This window comes from Strigops habroptila, chromosome 8 (assembly GCF_004027225.2).
Source record: "Strigops habroptila isolate Jane chromosome 8, bStrHab1.2.pri, whole genome shotgun sequence".
NCBI lineage: Eukaryota > Metazoa > Chordata > Aves > Psittaciformes > Psittacidae > Strigops > Strigops habroptila.
This window is the reverse complement of record NC_044284.2, coordinates 53,099,682-53,122,093: the sequence shown is the minus strand read 5'-3', so window position 1 is coordinate 53,122,093 and position 22,412 is coordinate 53,099,682. Positions and strand designations below refer to the sequence as shown.

At 56.9% G+C, this 22,412-nt stretch overlaps 1 protein-coding gene across 1 annotated transcript in view; it reads left to right on the top strand.

Annotated features, from left to right (window-relative positions):
• The first annotated feature begins 3,004 nt into the window (after positions 1–3,004).
• Positions 3,005–22,412, top strand: part of LOC115611400 (phosphatidylinositol 3-kinase regulatory subunit gamma) — an 80,804-nt gene continuing 61,396 nt past the window's right edge. Inside the window, exons 1-7 of the mRNA XM_030494264.1 lie at positions 3,005–3,317; positions 3,914–4,606; positions 8,720–8,815; positions 9,055–9,132; positions 17,236–17,367; positions 20,030–20,231; positions 20,624–20,709. Of these exons, the coding sequence (XP_030350124.1) occupies positions 4,291–4,606; positions 8,720–8,815; positions 9,055–9,132; positions 17,236–17,367; positions 20,030–20,231; positions 20,624–20,709 (910 nt within the window). The 5' untranslated portion in view covers positions 3,005–3,317; positions 3,914–4,290. The remainder of the gene's footprint in view (positions 3,318–3,913; positions 4,607–8,719; positions 8,816–9,054; positions 9,133–17,235; positions 17,368–20,029; positions 20,232–20,623; positions 20,710–22,412) is intronic.

Genomic DNA, 22,412 nt, shown 5'->3' with positions numbered 1-22,412 from the left:
TGCAGAGGGCTGCGCTGTGGGGTCACACCAGGACAACCGCATGCCAAACGGTGATGCTCTGGGGGCTGCTGCAGGTGAGTGCCGGGCTGCAAAGCCTTCACTGTCGTCTCACCACCAAGGGCTCCCAGTTGATAGGACCTTCTCCCACTATGGATTGAGGTATGGGACCTGGCCTCGGTCAGGGAGCAGCGCTAGGGTGTGCTGGTGCACGCTGCCCAGGGAGGTGGCGTTGAGGGGCTATTGGCACGTAGTGCCATGCAGGATGCCCTGCCTGGCACCGCGGTCTCTCTGGCAGCACCCGCTCCTGGCATCTTCCCCACTGTGAAGCTTCAACCCTGCAGAGAGAGGAAGAGCCCCAGGCAGTGCCCTGAGCCTTTCCTTATGTTCCTTGGTTTTGTTCCCAGCATCTCCCTCCCCAGGTCGGGGTACCCTAACCCAGGCAGGGGTGGCAGCAGTGGCAGAGCAGGGATGCAGGAGCCTGCAGCTCCTGGCTGCCCGCAGGCACTGCGCTGGGAGGTTGTTTGAAGAAGCACTTGGCTCTTCTTAAAACAAAACCCACAGAGGCCAGAGCTCACTCCTGGGCACCCTGAGAGAAAACCGAGAGAGGGAGTTTTGCTGCTCCGAAAGAGAAGAGAAAGCAAAGCGTGGCCCCCTCCGGAGGGGGGAAACGGAGATGAAACCAAAAAAGCCGACTCCGAAATGTCAGCGGAAATCAAACATTGTTTCTCTGATTTCTCCAGCTGGGAAGGGCTTCACAACCTCACTTACTCCAGCCGGGCACATTAACAACTCTATTTATGCTCTGTTTATTCACAGCCATGTGGCTAACTTCTCAGGAAGCACGGGGTGAGTGCAAACAGCACATCTTGGGGCTGGCTGGGATGGCACTGGGCAGCCCCCAAAGCAAAGAGGGGAGCAGTGGGACCAGTCCTGTCACTTTGGGAAGGCCAGGACAGGCAGCCAAGGCGGCTATCTGCTGAGCATCCCCTGGAGATGCTCCCACCAAGGGCTGTCCCTCCAGCCGGGAGAGAAGGGGAGCAGAGCATGAGAACCCCAGCAAGGAGACATGTCACTCTCCCCCCATAGCCCCATCCTGGGCTGTATGGACAATGAGCAAAGGGGGGCTTGAAGGAGAATGTGGGGTGCAAGATGCCTCCTCCTGCACACCTCAGGAAAGCAGAGACCAGGCAAGTCAAAGGCAAAGCTCTCACTGCGATGAGTGCTGCTCATTAAGCAAACAAGGAAGGATCTGTAGCTAATCAAGGCCTGACAGGCAGCTCCTCTGCGTGCTCAATAAATAGCAGTGGAGGGCTGAAGCACCTTTTACTCCTTCATAGGGTGCTTCCTGAGGGCTCTCTGCTCATCCTGGAGGATGCACCACCTCTGGGCTGGAGTGAGGTAGGGGCTTAAATTAACAGTGTAGGGGTGAAACAGGATGAGGGCCAGCTCAGGGTGGGGAAGTTTAGGGAATGATGTGGCTACTGTTGCTGCAGTGAACCTGGAGTGGTGGGTAAGGGGTGCTATGGGGATGTCTAGAGGCCAGCAACAAGAAGGGGCGCTGGGGCAGGAGCTGGCCATGCTGGGGTGATGCTCAGCCCTATCTGGGGGTGGGATGTAGGGGCAATGGGACTTGGCTCCAGCAAGAGGTGGTGCCTTTAGGTTTGGGGACCCTGAGGTACATCAGGAGGGGAAGATCTCTACTGCTGGGAAAGAGGAATCTCACTCAGCAGCCTGGGAAAGGAGACTATGGGTGTCATGCCATGGTGTTCCCTTGCCCCAGAGCCCAGGGACTGTGTTAATTCCTGGCCTTTGTATAGGGTTGATCGTAGGGTGGGTGGTAATATTGGCTGGTGATGTACCCACCAGCTTCCCGAGCTCTAATCCTCCCCTGTGGCACAGGGACACAAGGGGGGCAACCCCAGGCAGGGAAGCACAAGCTGGGGAAGGGCAGTGTTTGGCTGTTTGCAGCCAACTCTGACCCTGTCCTGGCAGCATAGTGCCAGCAGGTAAGGGACAAGGGAGAGAAAAAGCCCTTTTAGTCCCCAAAGACCAGCAGCAGGGGCCCAGCAATATGCATCTGGGGTGAGATTCCCCCGGGATGCTGCTGCCCTGCATGGCCAGGCCATGTGCTGCAGGGGAAGGAGAGGGAGGATTTGCTGAAATTACAGGAGAGAAGGGCTTGTACAGCTCCTGCGTTGCTCTGCTGGCCTCTGGGCCTCACTTTCCTCAGCCTTACTCAGCACCTTGGGTTTTCCTTTGAACCTCGTGGCACCCCTGCACTGGTCCATTGCTGGCCTGGATTTGGCATGTGAGCATTTCTCAGAGCCCATGTTTTAGGGACCATCTATTTTTAGGATGCCCAACCTGCAGCAAAGACAAGGAGCAACTGCCAGTTTGGACAAGTTGGTGTGGGAAGCAAGGATTAAAGGAAAACCAAAAACACTTCTGCACCTCTGGGAATATCCCATCAACCTCTTCATGCCTCACAAGCAACCACATATTGGGACATCTTATCCATGCCCCATTGTAACTGGCTCTGCTGAGACTCAGTGAGGCACAAACCACCTCAGTGCAGAGACACTCCCAGCATGGGTGTCCCCGGGCTGGAAGTGAGCTGAGAACTGATGCCCTTGTTGCATGTGACTGTGCTGCTGTTGCCACAGGCTGGCCAGATGTGTGTCCCTGCTGTGGCTGAGCTTGGCCCCTTCTACATGAGCTCTGCCAGCCCCTTCAAGTTCTCTGCCCCGCTAAATCTTAGCTGTTGCTTTGTTAATGTTTAAGGATGCAGGAGCTCTTGCAGCATCACCTTGTGCTGCTTTATGGGGTACCCAGTCCATACCCTGGATCTGGGGACCATTCAAAAGCTCAGGAGGAGAGTGAGGAATTCCTGGGCTGGGATACTCCATGGCAGCTCCTGCCTTGTCCTGTGTGTGTTTTCTAGCCTGGCTAAGGGATGGGGTCCTCTGTGGGTGTGCAGAGTGAGCTGCCTGCTTTTGGGGGAGGGGGGGGAGGATTCATGGTGTGCTGGTCCCCCCCCTGCCGTTTAGCATCCCTAAGGATGGATGGAGCCCCCCCAGCTGTGGTTCTCCAACCCACAGAGGAGGCAATTTGGGAGCAGATGCTGCATCTGGGGATGAAATCATCCACCTCCTCTTTCCATTCCCCCCCTCCCCGGTAGCCGGGCTCCCCCCCCCCGCCGCGCTGCGGGGCTACCGGGGAGGAGGGACGCTGACATCACCGCCGGAGAGCGGCTCGGCGGGGCCGGGGCTCCGCTCCGCTCCCGTTCTCCGCTCCCGCCGCGGGAGCCGCCGCGCCCGGTAAGGCTGGAGGGGCAGCGGGAGGGCTCTGGGAGGCGGGTGGATGGATGGATGGATGGACACACGGACGGCCCCGCTGCTGCTGCTAGGCAGCATCTCTCCATCCATCCCTCTTCCCCGGGGTCCTGCGGGAAGCTGGGGGGCAGCGGGTTGACAGCAGCACAGCATTTCCTCCCCCTCCGGGGAAGATGTATCTCATGGAGGAATATTTAAAAATGCACCGGGAAAAAAAAAAAAAAGAGGAGGAAAAAACCCCAAACCCACCCCAAAATCCTGCGTCTCCATCCGCCAGCTCCGTGCAGTAGTGCCAGGCTGGAGCTGCCGGAGGGGAGCTGCGTGCGGCAGGAGGTTTCTCAGCCCATATGTCTATTTTAAAAGCCCGTGGCGTGATCTCTTGCCCTACTTTCAAGACTCTTGCCGGTACTTTCCTTGCGTGCAGCGGCCGAGCCCTGCTGGCGGGAGATCCCCGGGAAGCGAGAGCTGAGCGAGCCACTGGGCTCTCCCTGGTATCCGGAGGCTGGGATGGGGGGACAGGGCGGTGGGTTGGGGTTGAGACAGCAATTTGGTCGCTAAGACACTGCCTTTCTCTCTGGCAGAGAGAGGGAGGTCCCAGCACCATGCGGATGAGACCAGGCTGAGAAGATGATGGCACATTTGGACCCCAATTAGCCTCTTCTGTTCCCCTCTGTTTGCCCCGGTGATGAAAAGGCTCCTTACCCACACCTGAGCCAACCCTGCTGAGCCCTGGGCACTGGAGTGGCTCTGCAGCCATTCCAGGGCTGGAGGTGTCAGGATCCGCTCTCCAACGCGGAGATTTTCCAACACTGACATTCCTATTCTGCGTGCGTGGGGAAAGGAACGCTCCCATCACACTGTATTGCCCCAGCACAGTCATACCTGCCCTGTGCAGGTATCCCAGGCCCTAATGCCTGGTTGGATTCGGGCAGCGTGACCCACACCAGACAGCATCACCATGGCCTCCTCGGACGGGCTGCAGTACCGGGCTCTCTACGAGTACCAGAAGGACCGGGAGGAGGACCTGGCGCTGTGCCCCGGGGACGTGCTGACGGTCAGCAGGGCCGGGCTGCTCAGCAGTCCCAGCTACAAGGACGGGGACGAGCGCAGCCCCCAGGGTTGGCTCCACGGCCTCAACGAGCGCACCAAGGAGCGCGGAGACTTCCCCGGCACCTACGTGGAGTACCTGGGTCCCACGCGCATCGTCACCACCACCACCAAGGCCAGGCCACGGCCCTTGCCCCCGCCACCCGCTGGGACCCCTGCACCCTGGGGTGAGTGCTAGGGGAGCAGGAAGGTGGGATCCTATGGGTGCGTGTTCTCTGCACCATGGTGAGGGTGGTGTGGAACCTGGGTGGGTACTTGCAGTTGGTGGGGATCCACCCTTGGGATGGGGATCCAGCCGCAGAAGGAGGAGCTGCCCCAGGAATTATCTGCCCTGGTGCATCGAGGCAGCTGCAGAATGGACAAGGGGTACCCAGGGTATTGCTACCCTCTGCAGGCAAACACACTGCAGGGATTGCTCCTCACCAGCATCCCAGGCTGGCTGCATCCAAGGGGGTCTGTGTGTGCGAGAGAGCAGAAGATGCAGGAGCCCTTTGGCCCCGCATCGAGGAGCAGTGGTGGTACCCAGGAACCTCTTTTCCCGATTGCTTTTCTCCAAATCACTGCGGCACCCGATTCCGGCTGCTCTCGGTGCCCGGGCGAGCGCTGGCCCCCAGCCAGCTCCCGGCCTCACTGTCACTATGTGCACGCTGGGACAGGGGATGATCTCAGCAGGCAATGGGCTTGGTTCTTGGGGGGCTTCTCCATCCCCGGGGGCTGCAGCACGGTGCTGGGGAGGGGGAAAATTCAGTGGCGCCCTTTCTGGCATGGGAACCTCCGGCCATTTCTCTACCAGGATCTTGCAGCCAGCTCTGCCCTCACCACTCACTGTAGCCAAGTGCGTTGGGGCTGAGAGGAATTTCACAGCAGTTGCATAATGTACCCGAGCTAAAAAAAACCCCAAAACCCAAAGAAACCCCCCTCTCAGCTACGCAAAGCCATGGTGCTCTCCTTCTCTGGGATGTGATGGAGGAGGAATGGCTGTCCGTGTGGGCCTGGGGCTTGGAGAGCAGCACCACCTTTAGCCACAGCTGCCCCAAACCTGCCCAGCTCATGGTCTGGTGCCTCAGACATCCTCCTCAACCAGACTAGGACCAAAGCATAGATGTGGTAAGTGGAGAGGCTGTTTCTCTCCTGGGCTGGCTAGGCATCAGAGGTACCTCGGTCCAGGGTTTAGAGGAGCACCATCTCCCTCCAAAAAACGGTTCAAGGCCCCTTTGCCACCACGATTTAAGAGGATGAGGACCACTTGGCCCCTGGGCTGAGCACGGCAGGACTCAGCTGGCATGGGGCAGCTCCTTCCCTGACATCGTTCACCACCACATGCGGGGCTGCCATGTGGATCCTGCTGCTCAGACTGCTCCAATGGCACAAGGAAAATGCTGGGACCCCTCTCTGCATCCCTGCACTGCAACACAAGTGTTCCTCCATGGCCGATGCTCTGAGTGCACCAAGGCAGCCGCATTCCCAGCAGTGCTGGTGCGGATCAGTGAGCAGCTATGTGCTGCCTTTGCAGGAGGGAGGAGGCCACTTTTTGGGGGTGTTTATCCTGGCAGATAAGGGGTGTGAGCCCCCTTCCCAGTCAAGCTCACTGGTGCATGAGGAGCCCTCTGCCTCTGGCTGTTCAGCATGCAGAACCCTAGCAAACTTGGTGCTGCAGTGTGGACAACTCAGGTCAGGCAGGAGCAGACCCAGGGGCTCTCCAGCCCCATTTGCCAGGGAGAAGCGTGAAGCCATCTTCTTGCTGCCGTCCCTGCTGCCCATCACCATTGCCTCATGCCTGCCCCATGCAGAGGGTGGTAATGGGCTCCTCCCCGAGGGGCTGGGAGATGTGTTCAGGGACATGGTGATGCCCCACAGACTGAGGCACATCCGCAGCAGCAAGCACAGCCTGGCCCATGTATAAGGTGCAGGTTGCGTGTGCCTGGGGCCAGGACAACCACTTAAAAAGTGTAAAACTGAGAATTTTTTTTTTTTTTTTTTTTTTTTTTTTTTTTTAATTAATAGGGAAAAATCCACCAAAACCAGGTTTTGGGGATAGATCGAGGAGGGTGCTGCCCTCTGCAGGACATGCTCTGGCCATGGCCTTGTGTCCGGCCCCGCTCCCCACGGTGTGCAGGCACCTTGGCAGGGGACACTCGTGGCCCACGACCATGTCTTTCTGCAGCAGCAAAGCGGTGTGTACCGTTTTATGTCTGTTTAAACCCAAACCTCCTGGCTGGTGAGATTTCCCTTAGAGTAAAAACCTCAGCGTCCTCTTGACAGAAAAGGGACTTTTTTGATTTTATTTTTTTTCTTTCATTGGAAAATTCTTCCCACACTGTTTCCATTCCCAGATGGAGGTTTTGAGGGACATGGTTCTTTGGCTATCCCAAACCATTATTCTTCTGGAACAGCAGTGTAGTGCCCTGCGTGCCCTTAGTGCCCACCAAGCCCCTGTGCCACCCAGGGATCCTGAGAAGGATGAAGCTACGGGGTGAACCCTGAATGGAAGAGAGACACTGCATCACCCAGTCGTGCCCTGGAGCCAGGCCTGGCTCTGCAGGGAGGAATGGTCTTTAATTAAATAACATCCTAAATCTGTCTCTGCAGTGGATCCAAGTCCCAGGGGCATTCCAGGGGGTTCAGATGTTTTGCCCCTGCCTGGTTGTCCTGGGCGGCATCACCTCTACTTCACCCAGGGTTGGAGAAAGTGGTGCATCAGGACCCTGGGTTCCAGCTTGGCACCCTGCAGGGACAGGATGGGCTAAAGCTCCAACCTGAGCTTGGGGCCATTCCTGCTGTTTCCAGTAAGAAGAAACAGATATTTTTTGCAGTCAGCACCTTTTCCCTGTCAGCTTGGAGGCCAAAGCCCTGTTTTCCCTAATTAAAAATCCACCCATGCAATGGGGATGTTTTCCATGGGCTTCTAACCACATACTTTGTTTTAAACCCCGAAATCTTCCCTGTTCCCACAGGCATCCACACATCTCCATCGGGCAGCAGAAGGGACCCTCTTGCTGGGCTCAGATGAGCCACCGGTGAGCAGAGGTTTGCATCCCTCTCTGCTCTTCAGGGCATCACCACGGCAAAGATCAGAGCCTGGATCCGTTTCAGCCAGGTTGTGTTTTTGCAAAAGGTCGAAGGTGCTTTTTTTGATCCAAAGTCCCTTTTTTTTTTTGTATTTTTCATTCCTTAAATTGTTATGGGTTTCTTGGCTGCACACATGAGCTCCCTGCCTTCTGCCCCACAGCAAAAACTGAAGACAGAATGAACCTAACAAGGGAGTTGGCTGGTCTGGAGTGTGCCTCGCTTGGGGAAAAACTCACATTCAGGCTTTATTTAATTTGTTATAGGTTTTTTTTAAATGTATTTCCAGCTGAACAGACCCACTTGCCACATAAAACAGGGAAAGGGCTCTTGGCACATCAACATTTCCAGATGCCGTCCATACCCCGGCGGTCGCACGCAGCTCTGATGTGCTGCAGCCGATGGCAGCCCCTGCCAGCTCTCCCCTGCCTGCTGCCTTCCTGAGGGGCTCAGGACCTATAAGGAGAAAGTGGGGGGGGAAAATCCAACACTGCACTGCCAGGGTCTCCATTTGGTATAGCCTGCACAGGAAGGGTTTATCACCTGGGGTGATAGAGAGGGAGGGAAGGATAGTGTTCCCTGCTCTCGCGCCTGCCGGGGGTTTGCTCCTCTCTGAAAGGGTCTGGGATGAGGGGTCCTTGGTATAAAAGCCAGGAGCCAGCAGCACCTGGGGATCTGTGCTGTGGAAAGCCTGGCCCATGTTAGCTTGAAGGGCTCTTTGAGGGCTGGGGAGTTCTGTGCCAGCCATGGCTGAGTCCTCCCTGGGCTTGTGCTTAACCCTATTGTAGACATCAGAGAATCCAAGCAGGTGAGTGCTGCAGAGAGCCTTGTCTGTGGTGGGTATGGATCTGGCCCCCCAGCTCCTGCCTGATGGCACTAAGGGCTGTGGGTGATGAGAAGGGCAGCCTCGGTGCCATAGGAGGAGGGGTGGGGAAGGGATTTTGGCCATGCTCAGGCTCCCCATGGGCAGGGCATGGGCTTGAGCAGATCCCTGCATCTCAGCAAGCAGCTCAGCCCCCAACGGTGACTCTTACTGCAAAAAGAGGATAAAACAAGGGAGAAGTTCTCCAAAATTGGACACACATGAGCCCAAGTGTTGGCTGTGGCTGTGCCAAAGCAGCAGCTTGATCTTGTCCTGGTGCAGCTGAGGAAAGAGGCTGAAATTCCTGAAGGCAGGAGTTTCCAAGCCCCTTCTCCACATCTTTCCATTACAGGGCTTTCTGGGCAGGCAGAGCTTGCTGAGCACCCCACTCTCCCGGAGCAGGCACTGCCAACTGTGGCCAGGCTCATCGAGGCGCTGGAAAAACAAGGTATGGGCAGCCATGGTGTCTATCCATGGCTCATATATGGGTGCACACACTCAGTCACCCTCTCTGTCCCTGTTCAGAGAGGCCCCAAGGGCATCACTAAAGCCAAACCTCTCCCCACACACCCAGTACCCTGGTCAGGGCGAGGGAGGGTGGTGGTCTGAGTCCCTGCCTGCTTCCATTGTGTTGGAGGGGAGGATGTGGGGCTCAGGACTGACCCCTCTCTCCTGGCTGCTCCCCAGGTCTCGACAGCGAGGCGCTCTACAGACCCGGCCCCAGTGCACTGGGAGATGCTGAGCTGAAGCAAGCTCTTCTGACGGGTAAGTCCCAGAGCCACATCATTCCCCATATCCCAGAAGGGAAGAGGGTTTGGGGATGCTGCTACCAGATGAGCCATGTAACCAGGCACAGCAGGGATGGATTACTGGCTCCAACCTTCTTATGGCCCTAATTACGGCCCTGAAAGGTCCTGCCTCATGCAAGCCGCCTCAATTCCCCCAATATCCCAGTGTGATGCTGCCAAGAGGGATGCAGGTGTGGGGCTGGGGCACTTCACTAGAAGCTCTATTATTTATTTAGGGAGAAAAAGATTTTGTTTTGCAAATCTCTGGGGTTTCTGCTTGCAAAAGGAGGCAGGGAGAAAGCCTCTTGTGGGCGAGAAAAAGAAAAAGGGAAGAAAAAGCTTATTTTTTAGGAGAACGGGCATGAACAGGACGGGGAGGAGGGAAAACCCACTTCCCACCCCTGCTCCGCAATTCCCGGCTGGAATGGCACGGGGGTGTTGGGGACGTGACGGATCCAGTGTGCCGCTTAAATCTGGGTTGGGGGGGGGGCTGCGTCCAGCATCTCCCTCCTCCCGGCCGCGGTGCCCGGAGGGCGGCACTGTGGCTCCAGGCACGGCCCGGTTGTGCCACCGCGTCCCCCCCGCCTGCCCTTGGGACAGCACCGCGGGAGCCGGGCACCCCGGCTCGGCTCGGCTCGGCACGGCTCGGGGGGGCCGGCGGGTGGCTCTGCCAGCGCCGGGAGCCGGCGGCAGCCGGGCCGTGTTGCTGGGGAGAAGGGCTGTGATGAAATCGCTATATTAAGCAGCATGACCTCATCGCTTCCCCGCGCACCGGGAGAAGAGTCCCCGCCGGGCCCGGGCTGCGGAGAAGGGAGGGATGCAGGGGAAGAGGTGCTGCTGGTCCCAGCGCTGCTCCCCCGGGGGGTGATGGGGGGCACGGTGCGCCCCACACCCGCTCTTGTCCCCTTGCAAAAGCCCCTGCTGCGGTGTGGGGAAGGCAGAGGAAGGGGTGTCCTTGAGCACAGCCTCGTCCCCCGGCCCAGATTTGCCGGATGAGGAGGTGAAGGCATCCGCAGAGCAATCCCCGCCGTCTCGGCTGCACTGGGCACTGATGCCCAGGCTGGGCAGGGACAGTGACCACAGCATGAGGAGGATGCTTTGCTTTCCGAGCACGCAGGAGTTACGGATCCTCTGCTCATCCCGCAGCATCCCGGCAGGCACAAGGCTCCCCGGCAGCCCCAACAGCAGTCACTATCGAAATCCTCCTGCCCAGCCCTGGGAGAGAACCCCAGCCCAGGGGCAAAATCCACTGGCTTTGCCTGGGCTGGAGCTGCTGGGTCCATCCAGGTTTTCATTTCCCACTGCAGGACACAGCACTGGGCAGGGAAATGCCATCATGGCTTTCAAACCGTTTGAAAGCTCGGTAAAATCCTCAACAGCCCAGAGTGACCTGGTGCTCCCAAGCCCCCCATCTCTTCTAGGACCTAAATAAGCTCTTTTATTATGAGGGGGCTGCCCTATGTGATCAGAAACACTGAGCTGGGCAAAGCCAGAGCTCCCTGGGTCTGGCTGGAGGGGGTAGGACATGTCATGCATTTGCTACCTCTCAGCTAAAGGGGGCTGATGCTCAGCCCTGCCAGAGGGATGCTCTGCAAATAGGATGGGGATGATGTTTCTAATAGGGCCAAGCATCCTGGCAGAGCCCAGCCTTGGCAGCCTGCATCCCCATAGCCTCCTGCAGACCAGAGACCCAGTGGTGCTGCCCCAGGTCTTTACTGGAACCCAGACTGGTTTGGGGAGGGCAGGAGAACATCTCCCAGGAGAGGACCAAGGGCCACGCAGGCCCTTGCATTGCATTTGGTGGAGTAAAACATCTCTGCCAAAAAATGGGAGTTTGCATGCCCCATGCATGAGATGGCAGAAGCAAAGGTTGTGTTTCTCTTCCTCCTGCACTCCTGATGGTCCATGCCTGCAGCACCCCATCTCTCCCAGCCTGCCTGCAAAAGTCAAGCTCCATCTTAGGGAATGAGGAGAAATCAGAGCCGGGGCTGGCAGTGGCTGGAACTGAACTGTGTCTCGGCTGAGGGGAAAACCAGGTTCCCATTGGGAGTTTCAGTTTCTCTGCGAATACCCAAATCACGCTGGTGTTTGGCAGAGGTGGCAGGAAAAGTGCTAGAGAGTGCAAGGAAAAAGGAGCAAGGGCTGTAAGAGTTTGGGTGTTGTTTTTCTAACCCCTAAACCTTAAGATGCAGGCAAAACCAGGCTGTTTTCTACACTGAAAGAGCATCTGAACTTGTGGTGGGCAGGAGGAGGAGGTTTCTCTGGGGACAAGGAGCCATGCAGGTCAGAGCGATCCTGGTTGTCCTGGGGATCATGTCTCTGGGGCTGGGCAGTGCAGGTGCAATCTTGAGTTGTGCTTATCAAACCTTTCCCCATCCCTGGCCCTTCTAGACTCCTTACCCATGGGGGTACGCCTGATCAGGCAGCCCCCAAGCTGAACATTCCCCAGGCTTTGGGATGAAGGTTTCTCATCCTCATGGGGCTGCAGCAGCGCTGGGCACAGTGGACTTGGATGCAGCATGGCTCCATGTGGCTCTACAGCCTGGGCTGAGCCTGTCACTGTCCTGGTGATGGTGACATCTTGCAGGATGGTGGCATCTGACTGCTGGCTAGAGCCTGTGCACCAAACTTGGTATTTCCATGTTGGGTGATGCAAGAAAAAATAGTTATAGGTGAAAAGCAAAGACAGAGCCCATCGATAACAGAGGGTCTGTGAATCGAACTGAGATGCCACCAGAGCCGATGCGTACAGCAGGGACTGAAGGGTGGATGGGCTCACAGCCAGCTTATGCTGGCTCCAGAGGAGAATTACTTGTTTTGGGACAGTCGGCGCTCGGTTCAGACCCTCACATCCCGAGAGGCGCGCGAGGCCATGCGACACGGCTGAACACGGGAGCCAGAATCACGTGGCAGCTCTGGAAAGGGACTTAGTGAAAAGCTGCAGCCCCACGGGGGCCGGGGGGACTCGCCAAAGCACTGCAGGGGATGAGGCAGGCAGGAGCCCCACCGCAGCCACAGAGAGGGGGCTATGGGCAGCAAAAGGAGAGGAGAGTAGACCTTTAAATGGCAGTGACAGTGCAACACTCACCCCAGTTGCACCCAGTGCTCCCCACAGTGCCCGGCTGCTTCATGGGCTGCGGGCATCTCTGTACCTGCCATGCCAGGGCCATGATCCCGGGGGTTTCCGGCCCCCAGCAGTCCTGCTGTCCCCTGTGTGTGGTTCACGGGCTGTTTGGAGCACAAAGGATGAGGCAAATCGCCTGCATAGTCCCTGGTGCTTGCAGACCCGAGGTGTATGAGCACCGCCAGTGCCCAAGGGTGATGGCTATTCACCCCGTGCTTTCTCAGGGTCCTGCATGCACCCCTCTACCCCTGAGGTGGGCCAGGCATCCTTCTCCTCATGGCTGCCATTGAACTGGAAACTTGGGATCTTCTTTGGCTGATGGGTGGGCTGGTGGATGCTGGAGCCTTTCGGAGCTAAGGGATCCAAGCTGGGGGAGGCTGGCAATGGGGATGGCTGCACAGTCCTGCGGGTAGTGGCTGGCAGCGCTTTGCCACTGCTGGGTAGGGATGGTCTGCATCCTCATCCCTACTGTGGATGGGGCAGAGACACCCTGCAGGGCTCCCCCACCCTACGGCTCCCTGTGTGCCCCATTGGCTCAGATGGGGCTGAACCCATCCGGTTTGGTGGCAAAGCACTGAAACCTCCCGCATTTGGATGATGGATGCTCCGATCCAGACTCTGAGGTCCAGCAGCAGACACAAATAGTGAGACCCTTCCACATATGCACTATGAAAAGCCTCCACTGTTGTCAGGGCTGGTCAGGAGCTGCCTGCATCCCTGGGTGCTGGGGCGAATCCGGCGGCAGCGCGCGGCGGATTGGAGCCGGTGTCTCCAGGCGTGCCGTGCCTGCGCTGCCATCCTGCGCGCTTTGATCCGGGCCCCGGCGCAGAGCAGTCTGCCTGGAGACACACTCACATGCCCGGGAATTAGGTCAGGTCTCGGTGGGAATTAGCGAGTGGTGGTGGGCCCCGGAGCTTCACCGGGGCTGCTGCGAGCTGCTGCTGGGCAGAAAGGGCTGGGATGGAGTGAAGAGCAACCACGCACTGCTCCCCACATCATCACAGCATGGATACCCAGGGAAGGAGCGTATCCCCATCCTCATCCCTGGGATGCCAGAGGGGGTGGGAGGCCCCCAAGGGCTCTGTTTTCCCCTGGCCAGGCTATTAACCCCACCACAATGACTTTACTCCCAAACACAAGGCGCCCCAGTGCCTGCCGCACTGCTTTTTATTTATACCTGCAGTGGAAATAAACCCCGTGTCATCAGAGCCTGGCGAGAGGCATGAGCTCATCTCTTATATTTGGTGGTGATGAAAGAAGGGTAAATAAACAGCAGCAGACACACATCCCTGCCAAACCCAGCGGGGTGAATGGGGGGTGAGCTTTTGCCATCCCTTCCCGTAGCTGCTGGGAAACTGAGGAAGGGAACTGGCTTTGGGAAGCAGAGGCGGCTTCACTGGGCACCCTTGAAAGGGGGATTGCAGCATCCCTGCCCTGGCTGAGTGCAAGTCAGGGGTGAAACCCAGCTGGAAAGGTGTTTGGGGCTGCCAGGAGTGTCTGTGCATGGGCAGGGGATGTCCTGGCAGTGCCAAGTGACCAGCACAAGGTACCAGCAGGCTGGCTGAGTGATGTTACAGTGATACCGAATCCTAGCTGGGGAGACAGTCTGTGATTTGGTGCACAGTGCCCCAATAAACCCTCACTGTGGGATGCCCAGGACCCTCAAATGCTTGGTCAGGTCCAGGGGAGGTACAAGTCATTGTGCAGGCAGTATCCATGCAGATGGGAAGGTATAGCTGTTAAGACTGGACAATAAGGACATCCCTGCAGCAGCAGCTGACAATTAAACCTAAAAGGTCTGGAAGGGGTAGGTAAACTCCCAAGTCAGTATTTAAGTCAGCACCAGGTATCGTCCGGCACCCGGTGAGAAGCAGCTGAGAGAAGTCATTGCTTTTCCCTCTGGGCTGGTGGTCATCATGTGCACACTTTCCCCAGCCCCAGATTTATTCCTGCTTTTTATCCCCCATGGGATGGCGATGCTCTCCACTGGTTCCCAGCTGCTTGCTTGCTCTGCCAGCAGGTCAACAAGCAGGTTGTGTGCTTGAGGAGGCTGGTATGGGGGTGAGGTTGGACTTTCGGGGTGTCTTCCTTCTATTTGTGGCAGGCAGATGGAATCCCTCCATCATTCCCTTGGGGAAGGGATGGGAACATCTGGAGAGCAGCGGGAGAGCATTGACTCATCCTGCAGCATCATTAACTTCTTATAGCTGGTTATCATCTCCCCCTGATAAGGGGAGAGCAGCATCCGTGGGGTCAGGCCGGCATAATTAGCCAGGAAGGCTCCAGGATTAACCCTTCCCCAGCTGCTGGCCAAGCCTCCCTGAGCTGCTGGTTCACAGCCTGTGCTGGGGAGCAGCTCAGAGCACCCCAACTGTGCTCTCAGCCTAATGGGGAACCCAACTCACCACAGCAGCCCCAGGGGAAGGAGAGGAGCTGGGGCAGGAGGATGCCACTCCAGGAGGATAGGGGCAATGGGCTAATGGCTATTTCTAGCCAACATGCCAAGGAAAATGGTACCATCAGCAATCAGTCCCTGTCTCCCCATGGTCTCCCCATCACATCTCTCTCTGGATGTAAAGATGTTTTTGAGTCTTGCTTTGAAACTGGCTGAGTCTTCCCTTTGAACAGCCCCCCAAGCCCATGCCTAATGATGCAAATGAGCTAATTAGGCCGTGGTGGAGCCTGGGGCTGATCGCCTGGGGCCAGTGCCCAACAGCGGCCCCTTCCCTGTGCAGACACAGCTTGCGGCTGCTCTTCTCAATCTGCACCAGCATCCTTAAGGCAAGTGACAGATCCTTCTGTGGCAGGCAGGGAAGAGCAGCCGGGCTTGCCCTGGGTGAGAAGGGGTTTGAGGTTTGCACCCTGCTGACGGGAGCAGCTCTCTGCAATGCAGCTACTTGTCCAAGCAACGAGACTCTGAGACCCCATCCAGCAGCATCGCTGGGTTTCAGCCGTGCGCTGCAGGCTTTCAGCCCAAAGCAAGGGTTGGAGCATCCTGTGGGACCCCTGACCCTGCTCACCTCTTCCTGCTCAGCTGGAGCCAACCCGCCAGCTCACTTCTCCAGGGCAAGTGCTAGCAAAAATGGGGAATTGGCTGTCACCACCCTAAATCCCCATAGAAATAATCCTTTTGGCCAGGTGAAAAGGTCCAGAAGGGAGATGAGAGATGGGAGCATCTGCATAGACCAGAGTGGGGCTGGGATGCACAGCACAGCCCTACTCAGCTCGAGGATGCTGCGGGCAGAGTGGTCCATGAGGTGATGCTGTGATATGGAGGGGTGTCAGAAAGGCAGCACCCTCCTTTGCGCCGAGTCATGTTTGACCACGCTGGGTGGCTGCCTGCCCCAGAGCGGTGGCATCTGTCCCGGGCACAGCTCCCAGCGAGCCGAGTGCTTGCTCTTGGAAATGAGGTAGCGTCTCCAATGGCTGGGTTAAAGGCTTCGCTTCGGGCATTGGTCAATCTGTTTTCTCTCTGGTCTCCAAGCCAAATGGCAGGCACTGGCCATAAGGGATCCGCCAGGCTTCTTGTCCCTGAGCAGACAGATGAGGTGGCAGGCAGGCTTCTTGGCTGCCTGGTCCATGGCGGAGATGCCCTATGGATGGTAGATCAAGGCCAAGGTGTCCAAATTCAGCCTTTGCCATGAGTTGGGGAGCTGTTCCCCAGCCCAGCCCAACCAGACTTACCCCAGGAAATAGCTTTTCTTTGCCCTTTTGGGTTCATCGCCCCAGAAGGGAGCACAGTCACATGTGGTCAGCTGAAATGGTTGGAGACTCAAGATAGAGCATCTCTCAAAATGGCACCAATTTCAGTAAAGCTGAATTTGGGGGTAAAGATACAGAGAGAGGAGGGGAAGGGGCCTCAGAGCAGGGCAAGCCCAACATCTCGATCACAACACACCCGGCCATTTGGGGCCTGACACCTCATCATTAAGAAAGCGCAAAATTTGCTCTTTTTTCAATATTCTAACTCAGAAGAAGCAAGAAATTCAGTTTCAACAAATGAACCGTTTCAAACAATCCCAAATATCTTGGGCTTTTTATTTTCCCACCAACCCCCCCAAGATTTCTCCTATGAGGAGAATTTCAAAACATTGCATATGACTCCAGTTCGAATCAAAGCCAGATTTTGAAACCTCCAGATCTCTGCAAAAGGGACCATCACCCTCCAAGCAGCCACCTCCTGGCCTGACCAGGCTGAGAGACCTCCAAGACAAACGCATGAGGCAATACTGAAGGATGCTGAAAGGGCTCTTCCCCCTGGACCCTGGTGAAGCAATGTCCTCATGCCAGCCCGGCCATGGGGCTCAGACAGATGCATCCCACCCTTTGCCTCCTGCTGGACCATGGGACATATCTGCTTGGAGCACTGCCCTTGTCCCAAGCCCATGCTGGGGTCCCTGGAGCCCAGGTCCCTGTTCCCTGAAGCATCCTTCACCAAGGCAGCTGTCTTTTGAGGCTGGGACAATTGATGTTGGTTGGGCATTTGGGCTTGCTGGAGGTGATGTGGGCCTTTAGCAACATGCATTGCCTGGGGACCATAACCCTGTTAAATGGGTGCATTTTCCAAGAAGTTCCTCCAGGGCTGGGCTTGGCACATGGTGCCTGGTCCTGATGGCCAGAGGGTGCCTTAAGGCAGTCACTCAGCCCATCCCATGGGTGCTATCCTGCAGTGGGACCATGGTGGGATGGCAAGAACCTCTACCCCATGCACTGGAGATATAGTTCACATGAAGTGGAGATGCTGCCTTGTGCTTTCCATAGGCTGATGGAACTCAGGATCAGTGGAAACTGGGACAGGAATATTTGCTGGGGGGTTCTGGCAGTGAAATCATGGGCTGGGAAAGGTGGGCATGGGTGAAGAAACCAGCACCCATGTCCAGAGGAAAGCTCGCAGGGATGGAAGAGCTTTGAGGAGCAGCACCATGGGCTAAGGGCTCCTGCTGTGTCTCCCTGCAGATGCCTCAGCTGTGGACATGGACCTGTACGAGGCCCAAACGCTGGCGGAGGCCCTGAAGTGGTACCTCCAGGAGCTCCCATCACCCCTGATCCCTCCAGCTCTCTACAGCGACTTGATCCACATGGCTCAAGGTAAGCACAGTCGGGCTCACCCTGTGCCTGCAACCTATGTGTGTCTAAAGGAGCTTTGGGAAGCATCTTTCACAGAGCATCTCCAGGATGGCTCCTCACTCCATCCCCTGCTTGATGCTGCACTAAGGACCATTGGGAGCATCCCCTGTGCCAGAGCAGCACAGCGGCTTTTGGGAGCAAAGGGAGCCCTGCAGGCAGCTTCTCCCCCAGTGCCGCATGGTGCAGTGCCCGGAGCAGGAGGTGCTGCCTGTCGGGCCGGGCGGCTGCCAGGGCTGAGTGATGCTGGCCCCAGAAGAAAGCGTTATGATAATAGTTTGGCTCCACTGCCCGGGAATTTTTTGCTGTAATCTCGTTAACTCTTGGCTTTATATGGGCATAGAAAATTCTCTGCTTTTTCAGCTTAGCACTGTCAGGAAGTGCCTTTAGGTCCCCGCGAGCTTTCCAGCCTCTGTGCAAATGTACAAGACTGACAAGGGTTTGGGTTTATTTTGTTTTATATTTTCAAATAAACAGAGCAGGGCTAGTACCCACATCAGCAGAGCCCACGCTCCATCCCAACAGGGAGCCTGGACCAAAACCCACTTCAAATGCGCCCTCACATTGCTGCTCAGCATCTCCCTGTCCGAGGCTCTGTGGGCATCACCAAGCAAACGTGAAGCCCTTGCCCACCATGTTAGTTAGGACCTGAACCCCTTGCCACCTTCAAAACCAGCTCTCCTCATTGGTCACTGCAGTATCCTCCATCCCCATGTACCACCTCCCCATCACAGATCATATTCTTGGCTGCCTTAATAGGCCAGACATGGCCTTTTCCTACTATGTCCTGGTGGGAAAAGGTCGCAGGCTCCTCATGGCCTCCAGTGAGGCGGGAGGGATACATGGGGAAGAAGAGGGATAACTCACACCCTATCCTCCCTGCCCTGCGCAGAGACAAGGAGCCAGGAGAAATACTCCCGGGGCCGGTGGCACAGAGAAGGTGCCTTCCCCTCACCAGTCAAGAGGAGAAATCAAAGGCTGCCTCCCTTCCAAGGATAAAAACACAATTAGGAAGCAATTAGCTGGGTTGCCTCGTTAAGCGACTTCAAAGGGAAGCGCCTTTCCCCGCAGCCTGTGCTGGAGTGCAAGGAACGGTTGCAGGGGGAGAAGGAGGGGGCAGAACGGGGGTGAAACCGATGGGGATTTCTCTGGGGCTTTAGAAAGAAAATAGAATTACAAGTCTGTCAGGAGAAGGTGCTGGAGGTTGGCAGCCTGCCCTGCAAGCAGGCTCCTCCTGCCCTGCTCCAGGCTGCGGGCTGACCACCTGCAAAAGGAGATGGAAAACATCCCCACATTCCCCATTTGGATGTGGACCTTCCCCCTGCAGCATCCCCTGCGTACAAAAAGCAGCCAATTGGGGTAGGGGAGGCCTGAAGCAAAGCCAAACATCTCATGGGAGCAGCTTGTTGGGTATGGAGGCACACAAGCACCCCATCACCATCCCAGTCGGGTTGCAGACCTGCCTTGAAGGGGATTACAGACCCCTCCAGCTCTGGTGCACACCAACCCAAATGATGGATGCCGGGATCTAGCTGGGCATCAGCCAAGCCTCAGCCCTGGTGCAAAGAGCCACGGGGAGCTGAGTCAGCCCCGGCTGTGCCGGGCTTTGAAGCCGGCTGAGGGCAATGCAGCCCTGGGGACCTCCCTGTCCCCCGCAGATGAAAGGGCCAGGCCAAGGCAGGGATGGAGGATGGAGCTGCAGAGCAGCTGCTTCCCATGCCCAGGGCAGGACCGCGGCCCCAGACCGCTGAGCTCACAGCTCACAAGACTGAGGAGCCCCAGCCAAGGCTGCCAGAGGGCACTGGGTATGTGGGGGGATGCTGGTGGGAACACCACGGGGCTGAGGGCTGCTCAGGGCAGCCGGGACAGAGGTTCTGGCAGCACCTCTGTGATGTGCAACACAATTAGGTGCCTGCTTTTATTCACACGGGCAATTCAAGAACCGGCCCTTCCTGCTACTGCATCTTGGGATGTGAAAGAGACCACACCAGGAGGGCTGCAGGGGCTGCTGTCAACACAAGTGCAGCTTTTTTTTCGCTAAAAACCCTTTTCCTTCCCAGTTTGCTTTTACTGCAGTGGAGGGCTGAGCCTTTAAATCTGGCAGATCTTCCAGCTGGTGCCTATTTCCCCACCCCTGCTTTGCTTTGCCTTTTCCATGGCTTTGCTGTGCACCAGGCAGGGTTTTTGCTGTTATCTGTTGGAGCAGCAGTGAAGGGTGTTTAGGTTCAGCCCCTGCTAGGTGAGCAGCTTAGCTGCCCATGCTCCCTCCCTGGCTGTGCTGAGAGAGGGAATGTGCTGAAGTCACCCTATAATCCGATCTGGAGTGGTGTCAGTGGGTAAATGGGGTTGGCAGCCCACAGGAAGAGGTGGCTGAGATCCTTAGGGCATCACCTCTGTGGGCCCTTCATCCCTGTGGTACCCATGTGTCCCACAGCCTGCCTGTGGGGAGAGATGGTCTGCAAAGACATAGTGGTGGTTTTGGGGAAGAAGTTGAGGTCAGGTTTTTGGGGGGCTCTGTGGGAAGTAGAGACCTGTCACATCATACGTGCCAGTCTCCCATGAGAGGCAAGGGGATGTCCCAACCTCCCAAACTGACCTTTCTTCTTCTGTTTTCCCTTCATTGCAGAGACCCCGGGCCTGGAGGAGTGTGGCCAGCGAGCCAGAGCCCTGCTGGCCCCCCCGGCGCTGCCGCAGCCCCAGGCACTGCTCCTGTGCCAGCTCCTCTGCCACTTCTGCCGCCTCTGCCAGGGCACGCAGCGGAGCCGCCCCTTGCCCCGGCTCCTCGCGGAGCAATTCGGGGAGCTGCTCCTCTGCCCCGCGGCAGGCAGGTGAGGTCCTCCTTCATGAACGCAATGGGATGGGGAAGAGAAGGGTACCCATAGTCAGACATAGGCATGCTGCCCCCCAGCCGAGATGGTTTGGCTGGAGGACAGCCCACCAGCGGCTCAGCCCTGGGTTTTCCAAAGAGGGAAGCCAGAGCTGGGAGCCCTCATCCCAAATGTGATGCTCTGCCATAGAATGGTTATGGTTGGAAAGGACCCTAAGCCATCACACCTCTACTTTGGACAGTGACCAGGCCTGATGGCACACATGGGACTGGGACACGCAGTCCCACAGGAGATCTATGGGGGTGACTGGCTCCTGTCCCAGGGCTATGGGGGTCTCCAGTGGGGCTGAGCTGCTGTCACCTCACAGATCCCCCCCTTACTTCTCCCCACAGCACCGAGGCGAGCCCCGAGCTCCGCACAAGGATCCTCGAGTCCCTCATCGTGGCCAGCGAGGCAGCGGAGGTACCAGCAGCCCCTGGTAAGAGATGCACCAGCGGGAGACATTTCTGGGGAGGTGATGGCAGCAGGTCTGTTCTGGTGACCCGTGCAGTGACAGGAAGGTGTCAACCATCTCTGCAGTGGTGGCTCCCTGGCCAGGCACACTGTTCCCATTTCTCTTCCTCCTTTCTCCTCAGAGAGACTGGTTTTGGGGCATTTGTTTGCAGCCCTCAGAAGGTTTGCAGCTATTTTCTTGCTTAGTGACTGTGTGGCTACTCTTTGGTCTCAGTGTGGTAAAAGCAGATCCCAGTCCCCCATTTTGGGGGCTCAGTAGGTGTGAGTGCTTTCGGGTGCTATGTGGTCTGTTTCACTGAGCAGGGCTGCAGTCTGCAAGGAAAAACACACCAACACACCCATAAAATGGCAGGACAGTGCTTGCTACAGGCTCAAATCAGGGTTTGTGATTTTTGACTTGTGTTTGGTTTTCATGTGTGCAGAACCGGACTGTGTCCATTGGCACACTGCTGCTTCTCCCATGGGCCATACCCCGGGATGGGATGAGGATGGGTGCTTGCCCCTCACCTCTCCATGCATGGGAAAGGAGGCAGGGGTGTGTGTTCTGTTGCAGATGTTCATGATTCCACCCAGCCTTCACCCCCCTGCACTGCAGTTCTGCCACTTTTATTACCAACACCAGCGTTTGCTCCAGCTCCTCTTTGCTCTTTACTTCTGCCCTGGCAGTTAAAGTCCCAGCCTTCTGCTGACCACCCTCTCCAGCTGTGTCCCTCTTGCTTGGTGGCATCTCATGTCCCATCAGTGTCCAAAACCATAGCACATGCCCCTTGTGCCCTCTGCAGCACTCCAAGGATGGGAGGCAAGTGATTCAGGCAGGGATGGAGGATAGGGTAGGGAAGGTGCTCAATGAAGCACAAACCAGAGGCCTTGAGCACCGCAGAGATCATCCCTGTAGGATCCCATCTCTAAGCAGCCACCAAGATCTGTCTGTGTCTCTGCACCAGCTGCCCAGAACCCTGAGAGGCAAAACTGCTTCCAGCCCTCCTGCTCAGAGATATGTCAGCATTGGCCCCAGTGAAGCCTGTCTGTCTGTGATGTATCTGGGTCCCTGTCATCACCCTGCCTCCCTGAGGGGTGGCCGGGCCAGGCAGGATTACAACTCTTAATATTCCTCGTAAATCAGCCCTTTCAGACCTGTCATCTTATTTATTGCTCTCCCACGAGTTTGTCAAGATCCATATGCCTCTTCCACCCGCTGATCCAGATGTTGGGCAGCTGCAGCCTGGCAGTCCCTGGGGTCACCGCTACCATCACTAGACCCTGTGCTGTCACCCATTGCCACCACCCCAGACTGAGCAGTGGGGTTGGGCAGGATCCTGTGGTCCTTATCGCCTTTCTGGGTCAAAATCTCCCCTATTGGGCACCCCACAAGTGTGGTGCAGGGCACAGGGCACTTGGACTCACTGCTTCGCTGCGAGACTTTGGACAAGTCGTGGCACCTCTCCTCTCTTCGTACCTCAAAGCAGGGATATTATTACTTGGCTGTCATCACATTAAGACGTTGGGAAGCTTAATTAAATGCCTGCAAAGCGTTTCTGAGAGCTGTGGATGAAAGGGGCTATATATAAAGTGCAAAGAATTATTATTAGCGGTGGGGTCGGTGCCCCGGCCCTGCTCCCATCGCCCTGGCCCCACTCCCCCACGTCCCGGCACCGTGATTATTTCTGT